We start from the raw sequence: 21,754 nt of genomic DNA, 5'->3' as shown, positions 1-21,754 counted from the left end.
GCAGTGAAGGGTGGTACTGCTGCAGAGGTAAGATTTTTTTTTCAACTTGTAGGTGAGGGCAAATATGGAGAACCCGATAGGGACCAGTCTCAGCACCTGCTTTTTAGAACTGTCAGTGTCTGAGGACCGGCAGGACCCGGCTCACTTAAAGCCCTGCCATACTAATTTCTGCGCTTTGACAACAAGAGAAACATCAATTTAGTGATGTCCTGCTAAAGCCTAGATGCAAAATTTTATTAGCCAAAAACTTGAGCAGTATGCTAAATCGCAAACGCGACCCAAAGATATTGGAGCACTCTATGTGAGCAAAAGTTAAATTATACAAGGACACGTTCATTTTTTTTTTTGTTTCTAGGCATGGAATGATCAAATGATTAGCCCAGAATCACAGGATTGTGAGCTGATGCTGAGACTTGAACCTGGGTTCCCAGCTCCAATGTCTTGAGGGCTGCCTGTTGCGTCATATCCACTCCTATCATGGCGGAATGGCATTCCTCTCAGGAAAATTGTTTGTCAGGAAGTTGAGCACAGAATTTAAATCCAAGCCTCCTCTCACGTTTTTCAAATTAATTTTGTGTGGTTTGGTTTCTGTATCGAGTGTGAAAAGAAAAAACATTGTAAGTGTAAATGTGTTTTTGACAGTTGCGCCGTTGCTTTCCTGTAAGTATGATAATTTTGAAGCTGGGAAGCAAGGTGGGGGGGGGGCGCCGAGAGCTGCCAGCGAACACAAGTGAAAGGGAGAAGTAACAGCTAGAGAATGGTGGGTGGTGCAGGAGAGGAAATACACAAAAAAAAGTACAGGAGCCTGCGGCAAGTGGAAGGACACTGGCCACAGTAAGTAGTTCTTGGTCCAAGCTCCACAGCCTGGATGAAGACTAGAAGCGCATAAGGAAGCAGGAGGCAAGGAGGAGGTGCTAACCAATAAGAAGCAAGCAAACAAGAGGGGTGTGGGCGTCAACCAGTTGTAAACAAAGGCAAGTAAGGAGTGGAATCTATGAATATTTTTTTTAATTTTTTTTTTATTTCAAATCATTTTTATTGAAAGTTTAGGGTAAAACAAAGGAAGACATTACAAAAAAATCTTCAATTACATAGATGGATTGATACATGTTGATTAAATGACACTTACACTTAAGGAAAAGAAACTTAAATTAAGAGAACCAAATACATGGCATCCAAGCTAGCAGCAATAGGGTCGATCAGACGGCCAGATGCAAGCTGAATCAGTAGGGAAACATACAAGAGTAGAACACAGTTACACCCGTTGCTTCACGGGGGGTCATATTGAAAATGCTTAGCATCGAGGGATTTCCATAGTTTTGTACTTGAGGGATGCAAAGTAGTGGACTGCAACGCTGGGTTGTCTGCCCCTCTCAAAAAGAAGAGCCATTCCCGCCATAATGCAAAGGTAACTTCTGACGAGCTTTTCCACTTACACAAGATGACCTTGCAAGCCAGTGTTAGCATTAAATCAAGAAGTTGGCGGTCCTGAATTTCACGAAGCTGTGGGTCTAGTGCTCCTAAGATAACATAAACAAATTCCCTAGTGGGATTGACGTGGAAGGTTTGGCGAATATAATCGAAAATCCTCCCCCAGAATGTCTGTAGTATAGGGCAGAGAAAAAGCATGTGTGCAAAGTCCCCTACCCCATTTTGGCAGTTCCAGCATTTAGGCGTGTCTCTCAGATGACATTTAAACAATCTCTGTGGGGTCCAGAACGCCCTGTTCAGTAACATATATTTTGTCTGACAGAGAATTGGGGACACTTTGTTAGCCAAGGCGGATTTATAAATCATGTCCCAATCCAACACTATCCCTGTCGTGTTGGGTTCAGACTCCCATTTACCTTCCGCCTTTTTGTGGGATTTCCTTGGTAGTGGTAGGAGTAATTTATAGACTCTAGATACAAAGTGGCCAACATGAGTAAAGTGTGGAAGATGCGTCATAAGCCAAGGAGTGTCAGTAGTGAGATTACGTTTGGAAATGATAGCTTTCAATTTTAGGAAGTGGTAAAAGTCTATGGGGGACAAGTCATATGTCGTCTGTAATGTCGAGAAGGGAATGGGCTGCGCTCCCTCGTAAAGATCTTTAACCATGTTAATGCCCCTTCTAGACCATGATTCCCAGAAAAGGGTTTCTCCGTCTATTTTGAACATAGGGTTCCTCCATAGTGACAAACAAGTGGTTTTTTTGATAGTGAGGTTAGTTTTGTGGACTTGATCGAGCCGTAGTAAAGCCCGTCTGGTATTCAGTAGGATATATTTAGAGTGAGGTAGATGTGACAAGTTCATACTAAGGAGAGTCGGTAAAGGAGCATGTGCTATAATAGCCTTTTCAATAGTTAACCACACTGGAACATATGGTGGGGAGTCCACTAACCATAAGGATCCCTGCTTGCAAAGAAAAGCTGTCTGGTAGTTCCGGAACGAGGGGAGACCCAGGCCGCCTTTTTCTTTTGCCATCTGCAGCTTTTTCATAGATATCCTGGCTTTCTTCCCCCGCCACAGAAACTCACCAAACAGCCTGTCTACTTTTTTAATAAAGTCGTCCGTAAAAGTCATAGGAAGCATGCTAGCAAGGTAGTTCACCAGGGGGGTGGACATCATTTTGAGGGTCTCTGCTCTGCCCCACCAGGAGAGGAACTTGGGTGACCAACCATCTAATAATGTTGAGATCTTTTTCAGGGTAAGTTCCTCATTGATTCTCAGTGTTGAAATTAAATCCTTCCCAAAGTCAAGGCCTAGGTATTTGAAACAGTGTGGTTGCCAGGTGAGGCCGGAGTCTCCAAGGATCTCACTACTTCTAATATTGTTTAGGAGTTTGACCTCCGTTTTGTCCTTATTTAGCTTGTAGCCCGATACCTTGGAGAATTCATCGATGGTTTGCATGAGCGCCGGGATAGCCTCGTCTGCTCTTTCAGACAAAATTAACACATCATCCGCGTACGCGGTCAGTTTTATGTTGCAATCCTGGAACGGAATACCAGCAATTGCATCATTATGCCTTATATGAAACAGGAACGGTTCAATCACCAGCAAAAACAAGGATGGTTAAAGGGGGCATCCCTGTCTCGTACCCTGCTTCAGGGACAGGGAAGAGGAGAAAGAACCACCCGCCCTAACCTTTGCAGTGGGGCAGGCGTAAAGTGACATGACAAGTTTCGTAAACGTCGCCCCTAGATTGAATTTATTTAACACTGCTTCGAGAAAGGCCCAGTCTACTTTATCAAAAGCCTTTTCGGCATCCAGTGTTATTGCCGCCGTTGGAGTATCTAAGAGTTTAGCTTTCTCCAGAACGTGCGCAAGTACTCTGGTGTTATCACTGGATAATCTGTTTTTAAGAAACCCTGCTTGAGAAGGGTAGATCAGGTTAGGGAGAACACGTTGGAGGCGTGCCGAGAGAATCATGGCTAAGATCTTGCAGTCAAGATTAATTAGGGAAATAGGTCTGTAATTTTTTGGAAGGGAGGGGTCCTTGCCGTCTTTCGGGAGGACAGCAATAGTAGCTTCCGCCAGAGTTCCTCTTACCGCCCCCGTGTCGCTTATTTCATGGAACAAATGGAGTAGGGGTTCCACCAAGAAGGAGGTGAAGTTTTTGTAAAATTTGGCAGTGAAGCCATCAGGGCCGGGAGCTTTACCACATTTTAGAGCCCTAATTGCTTTTTCTATTTCAATTGCCGTAATTGGATCGTTGAGCCTTAGTTGATCATCTAGGGAGAGTTTCGGTAGGTCACATTCGTTCAGGTAGTCCTGAATCTTATCCTCCTCTACAGATGGATTTTTTGCATAAAGGGTTTCGTAGAAGTCTTTGAAAACTTCTGCTATTTCGTCTGGTTCAGAGTGGCCCACCCCCGATGAGTCTTTTATGATGTTAATTGAATTCCTTTGGACTTTAAACTTTAGATAAGCGGCCAAGCTCTTACCCGCTTTGTTGGATTCGCAAATTTTGAGTCTACGTCTCCTGTCTAACCATACGCCCGCTCTTTCGCTAACAAGTTTGTTGTATTCATATTTCTTAGCTGTCATTGTGTCGAGAAGTACCCTGTCTCTGTCTATTAGATGTTTGTTTTCCAGATCCGATATCTCTTGCTCTAGTGTTTCCAGTTTAGCATTGTGGTCTTTGTTCATTGCTGAACGGATTTTGATACATACCCCCCTGATCGTGCTTTTTAGTGCTTCCCATCGAACCAAGTCAGATGTATCCCCTCTTTCATTCAACTCCAGATACGACAGAATGGCAGATTGAATAGCGAGGCGATGATTATCTTTATTCAGTATTTCGTCATTTAAACGCCATGATGTGTGTCGTGAAGAAGGTTTGGCGTTGGTTATGGAGAGGGAGATACACGAATGGTCGGACATAACCCTTGGTTCAATAGAAGAGTCCTCTATTCTCGGAACCCCATTCTGTGTGATTAGGATGTAGTCGATACGCGAGTAGGAATCATGTGGTGGCGAGTAAAACGTATAGTCCCTTTCTGTGGGATTTTGTAATCTCCATGTGTCAACCAGATGGAAACGTTGGCACATGTTAAGGAGAGCCTTGTGAGACTTGTTAGACTTGAAAGTGCATCGTGAGTCCCTATCTAGGAGTGGGTCCATTGGAAAGTTGAAATCACCCCCTAGTATGTGTATAGCAGAGTCTGGAATAGTCTCAACCTGTTTTGCTAACCCCTCCCAGAAAGTTAGGTCACTAGTGTTTGGAGCATAGATGTTGGTGACATAGAACTCTGTGTTGTCTCTACTTAGTTTGGTTGTAACTCATCTACCCTTCTCGTCTGCTGATGAAGAGAGCAACTCAACTTTTGAGCGTTTAGCCAATATCAACACTCCATTTTTCTTCCCCACCGCCTCAGAGCCCACTACTTCAGCATAATATTTGTTTCTTAACGTGTAGAATTGTTTGCTGTCTAATCTGGTTTCTTGTAGCATCACAATATCTCCTTTCTGTCTGCGCAGATAGTCCAGTATCTTTTGTCTTTTGACGGGTTGATTTAAACCCTTTACATTTAAAGACAGAATTTTTAGTTTGTCTGTTGAGGCCACCCCAAGTGGCGTATCAATAGTAGAGCGCGTCATTCCAAAGAATCACAGATATGATATATGATAGCATGATTCTCGGAGAAAGTTGCTCTATGAGGCACAGTGAAATCATGGAGTGGTGTAGACACAATGACCCGTTCAGTGAAGCACCCGAACCATAGGAATGTCGAGTAATCGAGCAAGCTTATAAGGATGACATGCAAACGCCAAATCTTGTCGGCATAAGTAAGGAAAAGGAAAAAGCAAGAAAATGAAAACCAATACATACAACACACACCCCTCCCAATCCTCCCCCCCCCGCCCACCCCCCCCTCCCCAACCGCAAACAGAAGCATGGTGACTTGAGGAAAACCGCAGTACTCCCTCCCGTATACGTTAATATAGTAGAAACATCTGAACAATTTTGTGAACATTCAACTTAGCGATAAGTCAAGTATTGCCATGCGAGAAATGACACAGGTTTAACTTCAAGGTAACCCCCTTCCAACACTTGAACATTTATGCATAACAATGAGAAAACAGTTTTTATACTGCAAATGGAGCAAACGGCCCCACACATAAGCCAACTGTAGTCATCAATATTTCTGAGACTGCGCCCCCTAAACTCTAAGAAAGTAGAATTGGAAGGGCATACTCGATTTAAGGTAAAGAGCTCCTATCAGGTCTAACACGCCATCAGGATCTAACACACTATCAGGCGACTGATGTAGAGCAATAGTGAGCAAGCTGAGTACTGAGTTAGTATATAGTCTATTCCCAAATTATCAGCGTTGCGGTAATCCTGAGCAAAGAGAAAGAATAGCTAACTATCAGACCTTCCTGCTAACAGTCAAGAGACTCAAACTTGCAAAGATTGTATGCAGAGCATATGTACTGACAGGCATGTTAGGTTGTAAGAGCACAGTGAAATTGTCTCGTAGTTAAAGCAAAAGGATACTCATTTGTAGCCCGAGGCCGAAGCCGTCCCATTTTCCATGTTGTTGGTGTCCATGTCACGTTCATCCTGTTCAGACAGCATACGTCTGAGTTTCAAGGGGTCTGAGAAGATGTGTGGAGACCCCCGTACGATCACCCTGTATTTTGCTGGACCCACAAAGCCAAACTGATAGCCCCTTGATTTCAACTGTGGACGAATAGCCAGAAACGCTTTCCTCACATCCACCGTTTCCTTGCTGTAGTCTTGTGAGATGTAGATCTTCGCATCCTTCCACAAGATATGATTGTGTTTCCGGACAAAGGCAAGGATTTGCTCCACGTGCTAGTAGCGCAGCGGTTTACACACTATAGGCCTTGGGCCTTTTTGCGTTTTAGTGATCCTTCCCGGTACTCTATGGGCCCTGTCGAATTCTAGAGGATGAACAAAGGTCAGGTTTGTAGCTTGTGCGAACCAAGATTCCAGGAATTGGATACATGAGCCTTCCGAATCTTCGGATCCCTCCGGAACCCCGAAAATGCGCAGGTTCCCCCTTCTATTCCTGTCCTCCAATTCAGCCAGCTTCCTTGTAGTGGAGTCCGAGGATCAATCAATCAATCAAAGCATTTATATAGCGCACTACTCACCCGGAGGGTCTCAAGGCGCTGGGGGGAGGGGGTCCGCTACTGCTCGAACAGCCAGGTCTTGAGCTGCTTCCTGAAGGCGAGGTGGTCTTGGGTCAGGCGGAGGTGGGTCGGAAGGGAGTTCCAAGTCTTGGCGGCCAGGTAGGAGAAGGACCTTCCTCCTGTGGTGGCTCTTCGGATGCGGGGGACGGCGGCGAGGGCGTGGTTGGTCGATCGAAGTTGGCGTTTGGGAGCGTAGAAGTTGAGGCGGCTGTTGAGGTATCCTGGGCCTTGGTTGTGTAGGGCTTTGTGTGCGTGGGTGAGGAGCCGGAAGGTGATTCTCTTGTTGACCGGGAGCCAGTGCAGGTCTCTCAGGTGTCCGGAGATGTGGCTGCGGCGGGGGATGTCCAGGATGAGTCGTGCTGAGGTGTTCTGGATTCGCTGGAGTTTCTTCTGGAGTTTGGCGGTGGTTCCGGCGTAGAGGGAGTTGCCGTAGTCCAGACGGCTGGTGACGAGGGCCTGGGTGACCGTCTTCCTGGTCTCGGTGGGCATCCATCGGAAGATCTTGCGTAGCATGCGCAGGATGTTGAAGCACGACGAGGAGACGGCGTTGACTTGTCTGGTCATGGAGAGGGAGGAGTCCAGGATGAAGCCCAGGTTGCGTGCGTGGTCTGTGGGTTTGGGTGCGCTGCCCAGGGCGGGGGGCCTCCAGGAGTCGTCCCAGGCGGAGGGTGAAGATCCCAGGATGAGGACTTCCGTCTTGTCCGAGTTCAGTTTCAGGCGACTGTTCATCATCCACTTGGCAACGTCTGTCATCCCTTCGTGTAGGTTGGCTCTGGCGGTGGCGGGGTCGTTGGTGAGGGAGAGGATCAGCTGGGTGTCGTCGGCGTAGGAGATGATGTTGAGGTTGTGCTGGCGTGCGATGGCTGCGAGGGGGCTCATGTAGACGTTGAAGAGTGTTGGGCTGAGCGAGGAGCCTTGAGGAACGCCGCAGATGACTTCGGTGGCCTCCGATCTGAACGGGGGGAGGCGGACTCTCTGTGTCCTTCCGGCGAGGAAGGAGATGATCCACTTCAGTGCCTTCTCCTGGATTCCGACGTTGCTGAGGCGCTGTACTAGGGTACGGTGGCAGACAGTGTCGAAGGCCGCGGAGAGGTCCAGGAGGATGAGGGCCGCCGTTTCTCTGTTGTCGAGCAGGGCTCGGATGTCATCGGTAGCTGCGATCAGGGCGGTCTCGGTGCTGTGGTTGGCCCGGAAGCCAGACTGTGAGGGGTCGAGGGAGCCGTTCGTCTCAAGGAAGGCGGCCAGTTGCTTGTTGACGGTCTTCTCGATGACTTTTGTCGGAAACGGGAGCAGCGAGATGGGGCGGTAGTTCTTGAGGTCGGTGGGGTCGGCTGATGGCTTCTTAAGTAGGGCGCTGAGTTCGGCGTGCTTCCAGCTCTCCGGGAAGGTAGCGGTGTCGAAGGAGGTGTTGATGATGTCCTGCAGGTGGGGTGCGATGACAGCGTCGGCCTTGTTGAAGATGTGGTGAGGGCAGGGGTCTGTCGGAGATCCGGAGTGGATGGAGTTCATCGTGTTGACGGTGTCTTCGGTGCTGATCGGGGTCCAGGCGCGGAGGGTGGGTGTGGGGGGCGGTGGTTCGGTCATGGCGTGCGTCGGTTGAGTGCTGAAGCTGTTGTGTATGTCCGCGATCTTGTTGTGGAAGTAGGAGGCGAGGGAGTTGCAGAGGTCTTGCGAAGGGGTGATGTCGTTGTTTCCGGCGTTGGGGTTGGAGAGCTCTTTCACGATGTTGAAGAGTTCTTTGCTGTTGAGTGCGTTGTTGTCCAGTCGTTCCTTGAATGCGGTTTTCTTGGTGGCGTGGATCAGTTGGTGGTGTTTTCGGGTGGCGAGCTTGAGGGCAGTCATGTTGTCCGGTGTTGGGTCTCTGCGCCAGGTTTTCTCGAGTGCTCTGCAGTTCTTCTTGGAGCTCTTGAGTTCGTTGTTAAACCATGGTGCTTTCTTGCTGCCGGGTCTGCTCTGCGGGGTTTTCAGCGGGGCGAGGTCGTCTGCGCAGTCGCTGATCCATTTCGTGAGGTTCGTGGCCGCTTGGCTGGGGTTCGTTGTGCTGGTGGGAGGGTACTTGCTCAGGGAAGTAGCGAGCTGGTCTGCAGTGATCTTGTTCCAGTTTCTGCGGGGAACCTGTTGCTGGTGGTGGTGGAGCGTGGTCCTTCTGAAGCTGAAGTGGACGCAGCTGTGGTCCGTCCAGTGGAGTCCTGTGGCGTGGCTGAAGGCGATGTCCTTGCTGGAAGAGAAGACCGGGTCGAGTGTGTGTCCGGCGTAGTGGGTGGGGGTGGTCACCAGTTGCTTGAGTCCGAGGTTGGCGAGGTTGTCCAGCAGGGTGGTGGTGTTGCGGTCGCTGTTGTTCTCCAGGTGGAAGTTGAGGTCCCCGAGGAGGATGTAGTCGGCGGAGGGGAGGGCGTGCAGGCTGATGAAGTCGGCGATGTCTTCGCTGAAATGTGTACGTGGTCCCGGGGGTCTGTAGATGAGGGTGCCTCTGAGGGTGGTCACAATTGCCTCTGAGGGTGGTCACAATTGTTTCAGTGCCGCAGACGCATTAACTTCGATGTCCTCGAGTCGACTAATCCTTGATTCCGTCTCCGTCAGGCGAGCGTTGGTGTCCCTTATGTCCTGTCTGATTGCCACAACTTCTTCTTTGGTGGATCTGGCTAGGTCTTTCACCTCATCCAGCTTGCTTAGGATCATGTCTATCGCGTCTGGCGTGACCTTTTTGGTCTTGATAGGAGATCCTGGGTTTGAGTGGTCGGATTTGACTCTCTTCAGAGAGTTTTGCTCTTTGGAATCCATTGTCCCAGTATCAATTCTGGTGTTTATGTGGGCCCTCGTGAAAGACAGTATTTATGGGTGAATAGCAGAGACCTGATCAAGATGGATCTTCTGATGCTCTTCTCCACTCTAAATTCAGCAGCTGAGATGAATCTACGCCGCCACCCTTTGGGCCCAAGTGGAACGAAGAAAGTGATTAGGGGGCTGTATGAGGCTTACCACTGGCAGAGGATCAGTAGGTCACCACCTTATTCGTGTATTCAGCGTTGAACCCCACAGAAAAGCAGGAATCAGGAAGCACATCAACATCAGCTGTAGGGGCCAGCCCTCAGTCATCTGCACTCATTTACGATCTATTTGCACTTGATAAAGCATGTCATGAAATGTGCCCTCTTGATTGGGTGCCCGGGTTTACCAAAAACACGTGGTCGCATCAATAATAGCGCCGAGCGCCGTGTGCTGGGGGTTCGTGCCATACAATGCCAGGAATGTGTCCTTTAAATGCCCCATTCACTTTAATCATGATGCGGAGTTCATTGTTAGTGCTGGTTTCGGCCGTTGCCGCATGAGCGCGTAATGGGGGAAGTGATCTTCAGCAAGCGGCCGCCATCTTGGTAAAGGTTTCGCCCGTGCAAAATGCTTCGCGTGTCACTGTGCTGGCCGTTACTCGCCGGTCTGAGCGCGAGTGTACTCACGGGTCTCCGGATCTTGGTTGTTCCAGATCCCCAGATTTGCAGCGCATTGGCGGGTGCATCGGTCGCGAGAGCTGGTCCCGGGGATCCCGTACGTCCGCTCTTCCGTCAGCGCTGCCTCAGCATGGGCGCTCCAAGAGTCTTCTAGTTTCTTGCGTTTCCGAGCTCCTTTACCCTCGTAACTCGGCTTGCCACATTCCCCTCACATTCCGATTCGATGTACCGGCAGTCCCACCGAGGTGAGGTAAGTTGGAGAGGTCCCGATGTTTAAAGTTGAGCACCGTTACGGGAGGAGAAAAGGACTAAGGCGCCATTTTCCTCGGCGTCCAAACCACGCCCCCTCGAATCTATGCATATTTTAAAATATTCGTTTTCTTTAGAAAATTTTTCGCAAGGACCGCATAAGCGCTGTGCAGACAAAACCTAAAAAGAGGGTATGCTGGATTATCACATACATTTTTAAACTTCCTGAATCGTGTTTATTTTCTGCATATGGAAGGGTAACATAGCGCAGAAGTTTTAAAAAAGAAGTGGGGGTACTAGCCAAGTTGCGCAGAATGAAAGTGACATGATGGCACCTGGCATCACGGAAGTGGCATCACAACCCATCACCACACAAGAAGTGACATCAGATCTGAAGATCTCACACATATGGTTAGGTCTATCATGAGTACATTTGAGCATATTACAGTATTCAACAAATGAGATTTTGCATCAAAGTTGTCCCAGAAAAGTGACACCACCCTGACGCAAAATATAGGCCTCAATTTATGCATTCATTTTTTTAAATCTCTGCCACAAAGAAATTGGCAACAAGGATAAATGTGGAAATAATTCAGTTGTGCTTAATTAGTTTAAACGTTTGCATTTTAAAATATCTTGTGGGGTATGACACCTGCTGGGTAGATCTGCGTGCCCAGTAAATCTCAGGGAATAATAATAAGATAACTTTGGAGGTTAATGCACTTGCTAGAGAGATGTGTTTTGGCTAGTCTCATTTATGAATCAAAGAAGATCGTGTGACATGCAGATGATATTTTTATGTAGATGGTTAAGTGGGCTACTGCTTTTAACACTGAGATCCTTTTGTTTTTTGCAGTTCATAAATTGTAATCCTTCTACTATAGCACAGTCAGCTATGAAGGTCATGTGATATTACCAGGCCAGGGAAGACATGGCTTGGCAGTTAGGGCTGGACTGTTCCCATGAGGCACAGGGTCAAGGTTGATTTGCATATAGCTGGGTCTGAACTGGGGTGGCAAAGTGAGCTAAAGAACAATGATGGATTAATCCGAGATCTGTGACTGGGGCTGAGTGTCTGAAAAGTTTCAGTGCTTCGCCACCATCTCCTTGTGTTTGCTTTGTTCGCCCTAAGTTGGCAGGGTATGCCCTGTCGTGGATCCCTTCTCACTTTGCCACTGGATTCAAGCTAGCCTGGCTGATGAGGGCTGTTAGCCTGAAACCGGCCCCAGGGTGTTTGTTTCCATTCTAGGGAAAGACATGGCTTGGCAGTGCGGGTTGGACTGTTCCTCCGAGGCACAGGTTCAAGACTGATTTTCATATAGCTGTGTCTGAACTGGGGTGTCGAAGTGAGCTAAAGAAGAATGATGGATTCCCAGATCTGTGACTGGGGCCGAGTGTCTGAAAAGTTTCAGCGCTCCGTCCATCATCTCCTTGTGTTTGCAATAAACGTAAATAAAGCATGTCATCAGTTCAGTGATTTCACGCACCATTGCTATGAGTGCAAGACTCCAGTCTCCGTTTTACTATTCTGTCTTCCTGTGGAGGCCATGTATGTATGTCTTCAAGACTACCTGCATTACCTACAAAATAACAACACAAAAGTGTGCTTTAACTAATCAGAACCACTGGTAATTAAGGTGGTTACTTTCTATTCTCATGTGTTTTTTTTTATGTGTGCCATTACAAATAAGATTCAGTCTTAATTAAATCGGTCTTGACCCGGTCTCAAAAGGGACAATCCAGCCTTAGCTTCTCTGCCTTATTTTTTAAGAGACAGAACGCAGTAAGCCCCAGATTCCATTTTGGCCTTGTTAGGTCTTTTCAGTGAGGTGCTGCTGAATCCTTTTAGTAACGCATTTTCCAAGACTTATGGCGACTCACCAAAACAGACATGCAGGCTGCCCCCTTGTGAGAAAATATGATAACAGGAATGTGGACTTCAAAAGTCATGAATGTGTCCCTTACCAATACATGTTACAATACACCTGTTTACCATAGACATCACTTAGAACATATAGATTTTTGTGGATGGGCACCTTATTGTTAGTATTAGATTTTTAGGCTAGGGAATTTTTGGATTTTTAAGTGTCATCCTTTTTATCTTGGACTTGAATGGTTTTAGGCGGTAACAGCTTTAAGTACTCGGAATGCTTTGATATCACATGGGCTAGGTCATCGTAAAGCCTTGGTACCTGTCTCCTGTCAATCAACATGACACCTTATTTTTCTAATGAATCTAAATGAGTCAAAAAAGGCACAAAGGCTCCATGTAAATCAGAATTGTAGTGTGAGGAAGCTGTAAAGACCCTTCAGGTTATACATGGCATGGAAGGTGCCAGGATATTCTGCTTTTCTTTGTAATATTTTCACGTGCATTTGACTTATTTTTCTTTCTCTAAAGTAACATGCTGACTGAATGTAGAAGTTAATGGGTGTTATCCAAGGGCTGTGTCATACTGATTGAACCTCTAAACCCCTCCTGGAGAAAATCTTGAATGCCCTCCCTCTTTACCCTTGTGAGTCCAGTGCCTAAAGTCTCTTGGCTGTCCATTTTTGAGCGCAAACGTTTTGTGACACTGTGGCTCGAACTGTGAACATCTTTTTTCATTCAATGCAAGTATTGCCAGGTAGTCTCAGACTGCCCTTAGACTCCCTTGAAATGCTCTCACAAGTACCACATTTAATTGTAAGAATACATTTTTGCCTTAAATGCCCTCAATTTGAGTGTTGAATTGGGATCCTTTTCTGAGTGCTATGTTTCTTCATTTATCTGCAAGACAGGATTGATGGATTGGAGTGTTATGCAGATTCAAGTTAAGAAAATGCATCAAGATGAAGCCTCTCCTGCGATCTAATGGAAATGTACGATTTTTTTGGGTCTATAGACCGTGCATCAAAGCTGTGAGCCAAGTAGAGAGATGGTTAGTAGAAATGAAGACGAGGACTCCAGCTCAGCTTACATGTTTGCTGTTGTGTGTGACTTGGTTAGGGAGAGGCACTCTAGTTTCAGAATTTACCCCATACCTCAATGTGGATAGTTTTCACATGCTGTGGGTCCACTTGGACCCAGTTGAGAATATGCAAAGTCTGAACGTACCGCAACTCTAGTTAATTCTCACTCACAAATGATGGAATTGGCGAGAAGCTATATTGTGATGAAGAAGTCAGTCAGCCACTGTGTAGAGTAACCTGAAGGGTAATAGACCACACAAAATGCCAAAGCAAATAAACCTATCCTGCTCCCTCCACGGAATTGGAGGGCGTGGGGGAGACGCTAGATTTCAGGGAGGCTGTGGGTATTAGCAACACCCTTTCCCTGGATTGTGCTCATCTTACTTGAGAATGCATTCACAAAATCCTGATGTTGGCATCACAAGCAAGTGTCAGTCATTGAATTGACAGCCTAAGGCTCTGCATATTTGCTGCTGGTCAGATTGAGGGCTCTTTGTGCCAAGTATCTTTTGACGTTTTTTCACCATGTGGGTCTTTTTGTATTTTACATATATAAGAAAGCTCTGCATCATTATTTGACAGTACCCCAGCCTGTTATAAAATATTTTCATTAAATAACATGTTATTGGTTTTAGGTATAAAGAAATGCAACATAACCCTTCAGTTAATTGACGCCTACAAATGGGCACACGTTAGCAACTTGTGTTGGACTGTGGTTTGCATGCATTTAGATACGTTTGATCTGTTAAAGTGCTAGTCTTTGGTTATCCGACATCTCAGGATCACAGCTTCCTTTTCTGCCAACTCCCATTTTCTTTTGTGTTTGTTTGTGGGTGACAGGTTTTGTTTTTCAAGAGCAAACTCAGATCCGATAGTTTAGAAGTTTTCCTTTTTTATCCTCTGCTTGCTGTTTTCCTTCTTTAACAGCAGATTTGTTGTTCCACCGTAACCATCAACGCAACACAAACTATCAACACAATAGGAATCCACATCTCGGCACGAGTTAGAAGTGCACTGACAGGACTAAAAGGTGACGTGTGATTCTGTAATTTAAATCGGTATTACCCTTGAGTTACACAGTTTTTCTTCCTTATTGATTCCTAAAATAGAAATGCACTCCTTCACTACAGTTTTGGGAAGATTAACATAGAAATGCTCTAAATTTGGCACACCGCTCTAGATGTTAAGGTTGCTGTTTTAATAGGTTAGGTTCTTAGCGGTTATGACGGCCTGTAAAACTGCAAGAATCTATAAATGTCTTTCTTAACATTCCAACACGTCTGCTGGGTGACGTCTTCAGAGCTGAAATGAGGAATTTTAAAATATGTCTAGTATTGCTGTTATGTGGCACCTAAACCCCTCAACATGTGCATTAACAGACTGGAAAATGCTTTGCTGGAAGAATGTTAAAAGACTGTATCAACTGTGTTGTCCAAGGTTTTGGGCGTTATGCTTGGTGCTCTTATCCTGGCATAGGCTGCTGTACTGAGGCGGGCTGTGGAGTGAGAATTTCTGAGAGATGGAACACATGCTTTAATAAAATCAATTTATTATTGTGTTCGGTAAGAAGCACGTGTTAGGATTGTGACCTGTGTGGGAGGTGTTTTGATGTCACCTGTGGTTAAAGGTAGAATGCATTTCACCACAGGCAGAGTTAGAGACAGAGGTGCAAGCCAACCTGTTAACTTTTGTGATAACTTCACCTTAAACGGTGTGGGTTATCCATAATTTTGTGTTTTTCATTTTTTTTTTTTATAAAGAACTTATCCTTGTTTGAAATATAATCTGTTCATTAGCAGGTGTGACTCAGCATCATTGTTTAGAGAAGAGTCAGGCCTTTACTTTCTCGATGGAAGAATTGGACTTAGTTGTAGTAAGTGCTGAGTAGGGCAGGCCCGAGGTGGGAGGACGTGGCTTAGTAATAGAGAAAGCAATGGTTTTGATAATTTACAAGTCCATTTAGTAATCCAAAAATTGAGATTGAACATGGACAATGACAGATGTAGCTTTTGTAAAACTAATCTTCTTCGAAACCTGTGGTTTGGAAAATCTTTACTAATATATTTGTACTTCATGCCTGGATCTTTTTTCATCACTACTTTAATTTCTTTCCTTGTGGACATCTGTAACACACGTTCGTTGTACCTATGCAGTTAACACCTACCACTTATTTTTCTATTAGGTGTTTGATTTTTATTTGTGAATCAGTGTCTGTTTATGGGGACTGTTCACACACAAAAAAATGTACCTGCTTTATAAGTTACCGATTTCTCTTATTATCTTGTCTTTATATTTTATTTTCAGCCCCTCTTAAAATAGATAGCTCCTAAGTCTTTCATTGCTGGTTAGTTACCTTGATGTACAAATTACTGTTCTTCAGTCGATTTCTTTATTGGCTTCTGATGCATCCGAATTTATTGTCCTCCTTGATTGACCTGTATTCAAATATTAGTCTGCTGAATGAAATGTGAAACTCTATTTATCACCTACTAATGGGTTATACTTCCCCCAAAATAGCCTGTACTGAATTTGCCCTACTTTTCTTTCATTCCAGATGAAGTAATTCGTAAACGGCTCTTAATAGATGGTGACGGAGCTGGAGATGATCGCCGAATCAACCTGTTGGTAAAGTCTTTCATCAAATGGTGCCATTCTGGATCTCACGAAGAAGGGTATTTAAAAAGATCTTTGTTTCATTTGATGTCTTTAGTTTGAGTAATTCACAGAATAACCCGGAAATCGCCACTGCATGCCCTAATTGGTGACCAGCTTTATTCCTTATGTGCTATTTCTGTCCTTCATTACATGTATTCGTTGCTGTATTTACTCTTGTCACGTTTGATGCAATGGGAGTTTTGGGGGTTTAGCACTGTCGGAAATGCCTATGTCCAATTGTTTTTTAGCTGGAGGTTGCAAATGCACGTTATGAGCTTGTTTTCGAGGGCAAACGCTCTATGGATTGCTGCAATCCGTCTTGCTGCGTACTTGACTTGTAGTTACCATTAGATGAAGCATTCCCAAGATTGATTGGTAGAGTGGTCAGAATTTAAAATGACAAATATGCTAATGAAACGGAAACTGACATGTTAATCTCTAAATCCCTTGATTCAAGATAACTTTTACACTTTAGAGATCCAACTGCACCCTTTCGTGAGCATGTTAAGTATTAGCATGTTAAGTATTAGCAGTGTTAGTGTTATCTTTTCATTTTTATGATAAGCTTTGCTGTGCTGACCACAGAAGGTATAATCTATTTCTGGAGCACACCCTCAATGACCTAAAGATTGTTTTCTTTTTACTCTTTTAAAAATATATATATATATATATATTATTACTATTTTTATTATTATTTAGGCTCGTAATATAGCTATCAGACTCGTTGGAGCCTTTTGACAAAGCTGCTTCTAATATGTTTCAAAGTGTCAGATTCGCAGTCTTTTCTCACATTTCTCTTTGCCATATCAGTGCAATTTTAAAGGTCTTTTTACCCCTAATGAAGGCAACTGCAACATATCCTCCTTAGTTCTCATTTCCTTATCCCGTTGCCACAATCGATCAGTTTTTTCCTCCAAGTTTCATTGTGATAAGTCTACCGTGGCCTTATTGGCTATGCTATTTTGCAATTAGTGTATCCAGAATTCACTTGTGGAGTGTATTGCTGAAGTCTCATAAGTATAATTGACCACGTCTCCAAGTCTTGAGTTTGCTGTGAAATTGTAGGTGCAGAAACTTATTATTTTTTCCATTGCTGCATAATGCTTAGAACCTGCTCCTAATCTGGCTGTTTGGTGCATCGGTTCAGGTTTGGCCACATTCTCTGAACCCTCTGTTTCCACCCTTCTCCAGTATTGTGCTGATATTTCTTCATTTTCCTCAGGCATGGCTCTGGTCTTTTGTGATTGCTTCATTTCCAAATCTTAGAAGGCATGGGTCTTCAACAGTTGAAGTAGACCCATTCTTTTACATTCTCTGATCGTAAGTGCCCGGAACTCCTAATAGTCTGGCTAGTGTTGCGTAGAAGAGCTGATCAACTATTCATTCTGTACCAGGCAGTTGATCTTTAAACGTAATGGGATCTGTTCAGAGGGAAAACCGTCCTTTAAATCTGTACATAAACTACATTTATAGAGGCTTTTCAAAGGAATTTGTTGTATTTTTCCTTCGAAACTCTGACTTTAGAAACCTATATATTGGCGCAACATCTCATATTACGGGATTTTTTTTAAACACTGACCTGAAGCTGGGTTTAATTATTTGTATTTATTTCTTAAAGTTAATGATAGCATGGATTTAGCCACACGGGCAGCGTCAATGTGAACATTTACAGCAACAAAAAAGGAAGGCTAACTGAACAGCGATAGTTAGTAATAAGCATAACCTTCTGTCTACTTATTTGGTTTTGCCTACTTTTCCTAGCAACAGAAAGGCAAATTTCGAGCCTGGGTTGGCACCTCAACTCACGCCTTGCACTCCAAAAGCAGACAATCTTCAGCTAGGGGAGACTGTGCCAATTAGGCTGGAAGTCTGTGTTGGTAGAGTTAGACCATTGCCTTGGCAAACGAGACACTGCAGTTCAGCCCACAATGGCACTTTCACTTTTGGTTTTTGCAGGGAATTAGGAAGGAAAACCTAAGAGAATTAGAAGTGGCTAAGTGATTGTGTGGGGCCTGAGAGAAAATTAGGATGTTTGTTGCGAGTGGCGTGGCACATGAAAGAACAGATATAGGCATATTTTCATTAGACTTTTTTTTTGATATTCGCAATAAATGCAGCTGTCATCAGATATTTGTGGTAGCAAACTCTGAGCTGGGTCACCATCAGTCCTATCAGTTGGATTCATTATGGGACTGACTTCTGCTGTTTAACTTTCATATATTCATTTATAATCTGAAGAGAGTAGAGAGTAAGGAGTAAAGGATTTTTAGTACAGAAGTCTATATACAGAACTTGTCCAGCTTTTATGTGGCCCATTCTGGCTTCAGAAGCCGAGTGGTGTAATTTCCGTCTCAACTGTCCAGTATAGACAGAAAATAGTTAAGGATAAGTCCGGTTAAAGTATAGCAGTATCACTGTATAATTCTATAGTTATGGTGTTTAATGTTAAGAATTAATACTCTAGCATAATGTCATTTGAGATTCAATTATGCTGGATGAATATTGGTACATAACATACTATCAACAAGAACCTTGTTAAAAATATGCATTTGACATGTGAAGTGTCCTGTTGAGAAGCAAACATCATATGACTAGAAGGTCTTCAAATCTTTAGGCTGATGTCTATCAAATGGTGTCTTTCAACAGAAAGCGTGATCATAATTAGCAGTGATTTGGTGCAAATTATCCACCCATAGGGAAGAAACCTTTTCACTTTTTGAAGCTTTCTTATTGGTACATTAGCAAATGACAATCTACCTGCTCAAAGACAAATGTGTACAGCAGAAAATAACCATGTACATGGCGGCATCAACAATCCCGTACCCCATTTTTAGGTCTCGGCTAAGCGCGCGGAAGTGCGTTCTCGCCGAGAACCTTTTGTTGCCGTGTCTGCTTTCCAGGAGACAATCCTGGCCGCGCGCATCGCCTTAGAGGCGATTTGAAACGCGCACACGCACGCGAACGCGCTCGCTGTGGCCAGTTGCTATCGCGCATTCACACAGAGACACACACACACACACGCGCGCCCATGCACGCACGCACATACAGACACCCCCCACACATACACACACGCGTGCACACACACACGAGTGCTCCCCCCTCCGCCCCCCCGCACACAAACACACACACAAGTTCACCAAGACCCCCCCAGCCCTTTTTAACTTACCAGGCCAATCTCGGGGTACTCCGCCGCTGCGGCTCTTGCCAGCTCCTTTCACGGGGCTCCCTCTTGGTCAAGGGAGCCCCGCAACACTTGCGTAACCTCCTGCTGGCGGCCCCGGGGCTCTCCACCGCTCACAGGAGCCCCGGGCCGCGATACGCATTTACTCCGCCTGCCTCCTCTTCCGGTCCGGACGCGGCCCTGCCCCCGTCACAGGCGACATTGCCTGACTTCCGGTGCGTGCGCCAATGGAGACACAAGACTGCAGAAAGGTGTTTTGAAGGAAGTTCATGTATGTTTTTTACTTCTTACTTTTATTAATATGCTAACCTTTTTTTCTACCATCCACTATTTTATGTTGTCATTCGTAATAATCTGTGCGTTCCTTATCTTGTATTACCTCCACTCCCTGTGTTCATTCACTTCCCAGGCCTTGTCTTCATGCAGTTTCTAATCCCATATTCTCGCCCTATCTCAAACCGCTTCTCGACTCACTTTCCCTCCTCATTTAGCTTCTTTGCCATTTTCTGGCTTTTGTTGTCTTTCACTGTCTGACTGACGTAACTATCTATCTCCCCTTCTGTCTTACTTTCACTTTCAAACTCTACTTCTCTAAGTCCCTTTCTTTTCTTTCACCCCACTGGTTTTGTCGTGTCTTCCGCTCCTTCGCCTTGCCTTCCTTAACTCAACCGCCTGGCTCGCTATCCCTCCCTTTTCTCTAAATCTGCCTTGCGTTGTTTTTCTCTTTTACTCACTTTCTCTTGCTCGCTGCACCTTTACTGCATTTCCTACGCTCTCACAACCATCGCTCTCCCATGGTCCCTACAGGTGACGTACCTCGGTGTATGCATTGGATAACAGGCTGTTTAGATGCACAGTCGGCCCCCTAACGCACAGGTGCCAGTAAGGGAGGAGTGAGCCTGGGTGCTGCGGCCTGCCGTGTCCGGCTACGCACTGTGGTTAGGGGGTGGGGGGGCTGCTGCTGACAGAGTGGAAAGTGCTTTTGAAAGCAGGGTGGAATTGGGAGGTCGTGAGTCGGCGGCGTGAGGGAAGACCATCCCAAAGCAAGGGGTGGACGTGTTTCTGCAGATTCCTCCCTCCCTGCCCATGCATGCACACCTTGAAAAGGCCTGCAAGCTTGTCCCTCGAGAGACAAGACGGTGGTATGGCGCCGGACAGCTCGCCACCAAATGTCGATCCATGCCACCAGTCACTCGTGAGATTATGCATACCTTCACTTCTGGAGGAAGGGACTTGGCAGTCATGGAAACAGAACTTCATTTTTCTTTCGTTAAAACCTAAACAACATTGTTCTCTCCTGATGCACTTCGAAGTAAAATGTGGGCAGCGGAGTAGTCGCAGTTTACAGCTGAACTATTTGAGACTGTCCGCAGAAATGCTCTCCGTGGCTACCATTTCTACTATTTCTCTCTTCTCCCTGTTCGACCCCTTTCTCTCTTTTTTTTTCTGTCTATCCCGCCTTTTTCTCCTCGCCGCTCTTCTGACGGTCTCGTCCACCCTCTCTCATTCATTTTCTCCTTCTCTGCTCCCCTATCTTCACTTCTGTGTCTTTGTTTGCTATCATCCCTCCCGTCTTTCTTCCTGTTTTCTTCTGCCCTCTCTCTCTCTCTCTCTCTCTCTCTCTCTCTCTCTCTCTCTCTCTCTCTCTCTCTCAATCTCTGTGTGTGTGTGTGTGTGTGTGTGTGTATATATATATATATATATATATATAATATCCCCGACGCCATCCCCACTTTTCTACCATTCTCTTTTCTCTATCACGCTCTTGCCTGTCCACCTCTGTTTCACCACCACCCCTGCTCCCAGAATGTGGCCACTTTCTTTTCCTTCTCTGATCTCCTCTTTCGCCTAGTCTCTCACTGCCTTTTCATCTGCCTTTCTCCTTGTTTCAACCCTGCATTGCTCCTCTGCCCGCCTATATCAATTTATTTTCTCCTTGGCTTTTCTACGTTTCATGGTCTCAATCTCTGTGCCTATCTCCAAACTGTCAACCCCCTCGTTCTTTCTATGTCTCACTCCCCACAGTCACTGCCTGCCTCAGCTTTTCGTTGCCAAAACACAGTTTGCTCTCGAGTATCCATTTCCAATCTCGCATCCAGCAACAGGCTGTACCAGAGTAACGTTTTATTAGAAATCACGCAGCAATTCGTTTAATCAAACCGTGGGGAAATGTGTCACTAGCTCACCCATTTTAATTCCAGGCTGTGTTTATCCTGGCCCTATTCAGAACTTTTAGCTGGCCTGTCCGGCTTCACGGAGGTCCCCCCAAAAAGCCCTTTCTGGTCGGAGATTCGGAGTGTGACAACTGTACCTTTTAGGTTAGGGTGTGGGATGAACAGAATAGTGGGGTGGTGGCTAGACCCTTTCAATAGTACTGATGAGAGGTTGGGAGTTGCTTTGGGCAATTCGTTAGCCCAACATAAGCGGGGCCTTTTGAAGCTCGAATAGATCTTAGCGGAAAGCCATATTTAGAAGCCCACATCTCAGTGATGTCAAGATCAGGTTAATGCATAATACATTCTACAGTTATTCGTTTGGCCAGCCACGCAACATGCAGTGTACACCAAAAGTATGTAGTGGACTAGCAAGTACCCATAGATTTTAATGGCAGTAACATCATTCTGAGCCT

General features: G+C 45.5%; 1 protein-coding gene across 2 annotated transcripts in view; it reads left to right on the top strand.

Moving 5' to 3' along the window:
- The window catches only part of THOC7 (THO complex subunit 7), an 85,730-nt gene that overhangs the window by 4,024 nt on the left and 59,952 nt on the right, over positions 1-21,754 (top strand). The window contains exons 1-2 of one of the 2 annotated variants that reach the window (XM_078662361.1): positions 13,122-13,258; positions 15,844-15,961. Coding sequence is in view for 1 of the 2 variants with exons in the window: in XM_078662360.1 (XP_078518486.1) it covers positions 15,844-15,961 (118 nt within the window). In the remaining variant the exon portion in view is untranslated. Of the gene's footprint in view, positions 1-13,121; positions 13,259-15,843; positions 15,962-21,754 lie in introns of those variants that run through there. The other variant, XM_078662360.1, reaches the window with a different exon arrangement.

Source organism: Lissotriton helveticus, chromosome 9, assembly GCF_964261635.1.
Source record: "Lissotriton helveticus chromosome 9, aLisHel1.1, whole genome shotgun sequence".
NCBI classification, from domain to species: domain Eukaryota; kingdom Metazoa; phylum Chordata; class Amphibia; order Caudata; family Salamandridae; genus Lissotriton; species Lissotriton helveticus.
Note: the sequence above shows the minus strand (reverse complement) of the source record. Positions and strands in the feature narration are given on the sequence as shown.